We start from the raw sequence: 6,850 nt of genomic DNA on the forward strand, positions 1-6,850 counted from the left end.
AGAGAGAGAGAGAGAGAGAGAGAGAGAGAGAGAAACAATAATGAAATTTTCCAGACTACTTAGCAATTATGTAGATCTAATACAAATTATAGACGTGCAATTATAAATATAGTTTTTTCAGATCAAATGTACCCATAACAAATACAAATACCACATAACAAGTTCAAATGCCACCTAGAAAGTTTCACGCCACATAGAAAGTTCAAATGTTCAATAGGAAATTTTAGTGCACGATTGTGCGTAACAAGTTCAAATGTACAAATAGCAAATCCAAATGTGACACAATGCATGTAACAAGTTCAAATGCAAAAGCAAATTAATGTCCTCCACACATATTATTCAGCTTGAGAAGCGTTTTCAATGTTCAGAAACGAGTTGTGGACAACCATAAGCAGTATCCTTTTAGGGTGAATTGATCACCATAAAATAAGATCCCGAGGATGCTCCCGCGGGGGAAAAAAATGAAATGACTGAAGCAACAAGACATAAATAAATATGCAGCATGGCTGATGCAGAACATTTAGCGGTATGAATTTGCCTTCATCGATGAGGCGGGTATCAAGCAGTTGACGAAGGAAAACCGAAGAAGAGCAAGGAGTAGTCAATGCTTTGTTCCAGTAGTGCAGGGTCGAAGGGGGCCGAACCGCATGATGAAATAAATTGCTGTCAGTGACGAGGGTGGCCTGGTCTTTCACGACTTTCAAGTAGAGGGAATGGCAGCCATCATTTCAACCCACCCGTCTAAGAAACTGTTCCGTCAATCCCCACAACGAAGTATGGTTTGTTTGTAACAACGCTCGTTCATTAAGGTAAGCTTTAAATGGCAACTCATCAATATATATTGGTGGTGAAATATTTCCCCCCAACACACATTTGCTTTGTAATCACAACCATTTATTTTTTTTGGAGGGGGGGTTAAACTTGTTTATTTTCATTTTCATTTTTATTGTTTATTTTTTGCTTCATTTTACACTTTCGTTTAATCAAATGGACTCAAGGTGAAATATCTTGCCACCTACATACCTTGTCTTCTCATCTGTGAAAACATTTCTTAATTTGGAAATACGATTTAGTGGCGTGGGCGTGGGCAGCACAGTGGTTAGGCGTGCGATTCGGGTTCGGGGTTTCGAGCCTCAGTTGGGTCAGGCGGTGTGTCTTTGGAAAACACAGTTTCGTTTCATGTGATTTCTTCCTTGTGGCACCACACGGCTTACATCGAACTTTTTCGTGGCAAAAAATCCAAACCCTTTTACTTCTTACCTTGATACACTTCTTATATTTTTAGCCTCTTTTTCCTCCATTTCAAACAAATTTACATTTGAACTTGCTATGTGGCATTTGAATTTGCTATGTGTTAATAACATTTGGGATTTTTATGTTTACATTTGAACTTGCTATTGTTGTATTAGGACTTTTTATGACGTCATTTGTATATTTGGATTTGCTAGGCTAGGTGTAATTTGGTCTTTCTATGCGGTCTATGAATTTGTTATGTGTATATTTGAAGTGAAAAAACTAAAGTAGGCTAACAATAAACAATGAAGTCTGTGTAATGAGTAATGTGCCTGATCCAGTCGATGTGTGTACATTATGGGAAGAGCCAGTCGTAAACAGGAAGCAAATTGCGGGGAAGTTTCGTTGCTAATAATAGGCTTAGAAGAAGAAAACTGTAGCAAGCGAAGCAGCATGTTAAGCAAGCAATGATTATATGAACTCAACACCTTAGCCTTAGTATGGCGAAACCTCCGACCAAAGCTTTTCCCCATCTACGCAAATTCCACCCACTCTTTCCTTCTTAATCTCCTCTACGAAGTCATAAATAAGTGACATTGTAGCTTTGCTCAAACGTTTTTGTTAGGCGCTAGGCTACTAATTTGTTACTTGTTATACTTTTCACTTTTCATTTTTTAAAGCTGGGACGGAGATATAGGCGATTAATAGGACTTATATATATATATGGTACAGTCGTGTTTTATGACATTCCAGCATTTTATGCGACCGGCAGTGTCAGACCATCACCATTATTGTGATGTTATAATTTTTTAGCCTGCAACTATAATAGGTCTAGATCTATACACTAACTACTACGAGCCATATATAATTATTATTATATAGGGGCCTATTATAATTATTTGTTATTACTAGAATCTATATTATATTATCATTATCATCATCATCCATATTATTATTATTAGATTCTATTATTATTATTATTATTATTATTATTATTATTATTATTATTATCTATCTTGATCAAGATTATAATATCACCATTATCATCATTATATAGATCTATATATCTATTACTAATGTCCAATTTTCTAAAAGTCAGATTCTCGTTGAGTCATTAACCAGCTACATCTTAATCAGCGCCAGTTATTATCGGAAAGTCAAGATAGTCCAGAACTAAAACAGGCAAACTTGAGCTAGATCTAGATCTACATCTAGATCTAGATTCTAGATCTTCAAGATCTTTAACAGACTAGTTACAACTAGAGCTGAGTGTCCCGGTTGCTTTCGGTAATTAGGCTATGTATCGTCGTGTGCAGTTGGCCTACCAAAATAAGACCATAAGACCTTGGACCTGGAACACCCGAGTGTGATCCCGGAAGTATTTGGCCAGCGGCCACAGAATTCTACACTTATAGAACGGGAACTGTACCACGTGACCTGTGAGGAATTGAAGACCGAAAACAATGGCGTCTTGAGGGCACGATTTATCGTTTTCGGAAGTAACCCTATAGCTTTTAAAGCAAGAGCGGCTTTTACAAACGAGTGAAAAGTGGAACATTTACGGTCCAGTTTGTAATTTTGAGTTACAGAATTCACTGTGCAACTAGAGATTGGAATTAAGGTTTTAAATTGTTGTGTTTTTGGGTGCAACAAGAGAAACAGCAGACATAGAGAGTTTATAAATATAAGATCTACAGAACTGAAAAAAATTCATAGCACTTCTAGCTTCCCACACACATTTTGCATACGCATATGGCCTACGTAGTTTTTAGTAGTAAAACTTATTACAAGAAATTTGTTTTACACTGAACATATTTTTTCACTAGTTCTTATAATGTTCTCAAAACATGCTTTCAATAATTAGCTTTATGTCGCCAGCAGAAGTAGAAAAAAGGACGGACTTGCTTTTAAAAGAGATTTAGCTCCAGCTATAAACTTTTTAAAAATCTGTAGAAACCATTGACTGGGATTTTTTAAAAAATATTGGGCTAGTATTTATTAAAGAATTTTCTTTAAAGAAATTTCTAGAATAATATAGAACCTATAGATGTGTACAAATGTTTGAAAAAAATATTCATCGGTTAAGACGAATTGATATAGATCTAAGTCATTGTGTTAAAGTAGGAGAATCTAGATCTAGGTGTTCGATAGTTCAGTAGCCTAGATATTTGATAAGTTGCGCATCAAATTTTTAACCGCATGCTACAGTAGTAGAGATAGCGTATTATTTTCATCCGAAACATTAATTTCCGCATCTGTACACCTTTTTGGGCCTTTATAAGCACATGTAGTCCTACTTTAATAATGTTACTTTCATAATTGTTTTTGAAAGCATTTTCAATTCCTTTCACTTTCACTTCCCACGCGCGGGCACATATAATTTATGATTATAATTTTAGATTCCAAATCTGACAAATGTATTATTAAATAGCGTATAATGCTGAGTTAGCCAATGCATTGCAATGCGCGCTATTATCAATTATTGAATTGTAACAAGACTTCAATTTGATCCGTAACAATTTAAGATACCACTTATTTTTTTATACGTGTTCATGAATGTGTGTTTGTTTTCTGTGTGCGGGGATTAAAAATTAAAGATTAAAGATTCCAGATCTGACGAATGTATTTATAAAATAGCGTAATAGTGCTGGGTTAGCCGATGCCTTGCGATACGCGCTTTTATCAATTAATTGAATTGTAACAGGACTTCGATTTGATCCGTAACAAGACAACACTTATTTTTTTCTTATACGTGTTCAAAAATGTGTGTTTGTTTACTGTGTGCGGGCATTAAAGATTCCAGGTCTGACGAATGTATTTATTAAATAGCATATAGGCCTATAGGGCAGGGGTGGCCAACGCATTGCGATACGCACTTTTATCAATTAATCGAATTGAAACAGGACTTCAATTTGATCCGGAACAAGAGGCCACTTATTTTTTATACGTGTTCATGAATGTGTGTTTGTTTACTGTGTGCGGGGATTAAAAATTAAAGATGAAAGATTCCAGATCTGACGAATGTATTTATAAAATAGCGTAATAGTGCTGGGTTAGCCGATGCCTTGCGATACGCGCTTTTATCAATTAATTGAATTGTAACAGGACTTCGATTTGATCCGTAACAAGACAACACTTATTTTTTTCTTATACGTGTTCAAAAATGTGTGTTTGTTTACTGTGTGCGGGCATTAAAGATTCCAGGTCTGACGAATGTATTTATTAAATAGCATATAGGCCTATAGGGCAGGGGTGGCCAACGCATTGCGATACGCACTTTTATCAATTAATCGAATTGAAACAGGACTTCAATTTGATCCGGAACAAGAGACCACTTATTTTTTCTTCTTCGTGTTCCAAAATATGTGTTTGTTTACTGTGTGCGGGGATTACAGGGGGACAAGCCCATCCCCTCGACATGTGATCCAGAGTATGGGGATACATTTTTCTCAAAATGCACACAGCTCTGAAATCCTTGACCAGTGATCACTCGCCATGGAACTCTTTCTGTTGTGACTGTAGACACAAGTTTCTTCATTATCACATCTGAATGAGCCTCTCATTCATGCATTAGAAATCACACTCCCAACACACAGAAAATGACTTTGAACATATATTCAGGAAACATATGCCAGTTCCACTCTTGTTTACTTTGTTTTGCATTAATGGCTTTTATGTGTAAAACAATATTTAGAGGCCTTTTCTGCATTTTTGTGTTTTTGGCAGCATGTACAATAGGCCTATGTATTTTATGTGCAACCGACACATTCTCCAATCGTAGATCTAGTACTAATCAAGACTATATCTAGATATTTTTCCAACAGAGTTAATGTTCATAATTAGTGTTATTATCAAGTGTATTGTGATTGTGAAGATCTTTAGTAGATCTAGATCTAGTAGTAGATCTAGAGATCTAGATCTATCTAGATCTAGACTAGATCCCATCCCATCCCATCATTAAAAAAACAACAACAAACCAACAATACAGATACAAAAACATTGTAACATTGCCAATTATGACATATTGTTGGCAGTAAAAATGTACTAGACTATTTCACTATATTTCCTCTTCGAAGAAAGTTTTAAAATACTGATGTAACTTAATGTAAGGTGTCTTCCAAGCCCTACCACTAGCATCAGCGTGCATAGCAACGCGAAGCCTCGCTGTGCGGCGCAGCCAAAGGTGCCCTCAATTGGCCGCCATGTTTTAGTTTCAATTCCTCACAGCGAATCGGCGATCGCGAAGAGGGAGTTCCGCTTCTATAAGTGTAGAATTCTGTGCCAGCGGCCGATTATCTGCTAGCCTGACCCTGTTTCACACTTGGGAATAGAAATCTAGGCCTTATGTTGTGTTTATGTTATGTGCAGGGAGATGGCAGCAGGTATAATGGGGACACAGGATAATGCCAAGTGGAGGACGTCCTTGTGTCACATCCCATACTCGGTCACACGTCAATTAATGCTCTCACTGGATGCCTTTCAAGGATTTGAAACACTCGGTAAGAATTACTTAAAATTACTTTATTTTGTTTAGAAGTTTGTAGGCCCAGAGCCTGGACTGCCTGGAGTCTAATAAACTCTCACCCAATTAATAACCCGCTAGACTATCAGTGGACCTCCTAGACTAGATCTAGACTTCTAGACACAAATCTAGACTTTAACTACCCCGGAGATATCTAGATTCTATATCTATATCTAGATGTATCTAATTTATCCCAGACGTAGAAAGAATTGAGTAGGTGCTGCCCTGCCTGTATACATGCAAGTTATAGAATCTAGATTAGATCTAGATCTAGATCTATATATCTATATTCTAGGTCTAGGTCTAGGTCTAGATCTAGAGATATAGATATAGATCTAGATTAGATCTAGATTCTATTCAGTCTATTCGGATTCGGGTCTGAAAAAAATGTTTTAATTATTCGGACTCAGCTTCTAAGTGAGTAAGCCTATATGTGAGTGTAAGGAGGTCTTATAATATAACTGTCGTCGGGAGATTTTACGTAAAACCAGAATTAGAACTAAAATTGCCTTCAAGGGCTGTGTAATTACAGTGTCAAAAGTCAAAAGACTGCACTGTTATTAGATTAGTTCTAGCCATTTTTTGTATATAATAAAGGCCTATATGATACGTACAGTTCAACCTGCCTTAACGGAAACCTGTATAAAACGGAAACCTGTCTTAACGGAATCTCCCCGCTCCCTCCTTGATATATTCCTCTTTAATTACTTATAAAACAGAAACCTGTCCGACGCGGAAACGGAAAGAAAAATCTGCTCCCTTCCGAGGATTTCACCTGTCTAAGACGGAAAATGCTTTGCCTGCTCAGCCCTGATTTGACACAAAACTTGCAAGTTTGGTTCCGCTGGCTCTAAACTAACGCTATGGTCATGCAGCTGGCCGAGGAAGAGGAGTAGGGGTACAATTTGGGGGTAGATGTTACCCCATCATGTGAGCCCTGAGCGATGCAGATGGTCAGTGTAGAGTGGGTGTGAAATCTTACGACTGCCCGTGAGAGTGCTCGAGTAGCGAGCCCCTACGGAAACTTTCATGGGTCCAGAAGCCAGAGGTGTGAAATTAGATTGACCAATGCCTGCGGTCCTGATCGTACGCCAG

The 6,850-nt window shown here is 37.3% G+C and overlaps 1 protein-coding gene across 1 annotated transcript in view; it reads left to right on the forward strand.

Moving 5' to 3' along the window:
* The window catches only part of LOC101845840, a gene marked incomplete at its 5' end in the record, with an annotated part of 37,512 nt that overhangs the window by 6,814 nt on the left and 23,848 nt on the right, over positions 1-6,850 (forward strand). Inside the window, 1 exon segment of the mRNA XM_005095822.3 lies at positions 5,602-5,732. Coding sequence (XP_005095879.2) covers positions 5,602-5,732 — 131 coding nt within the window.

The sequence above is a fragment of the Aplysia californica genome, unplaced genomic scaffold (assembly GCF_000002075.1).
Source record: "Aplysia californica isolate F4 #8 unplaced genomic scaffold, AplCal3.0 scaffold00114, whole genome shotgun sequence".
In the NCBI taxonomy this organism is placed as follows: domain Eukaryota; kingdom Metazoa; phylum Mollusca; class Gastropoda; order Aplysiida; family Aplysiidae; genus Aplysia; species Aplysia californica.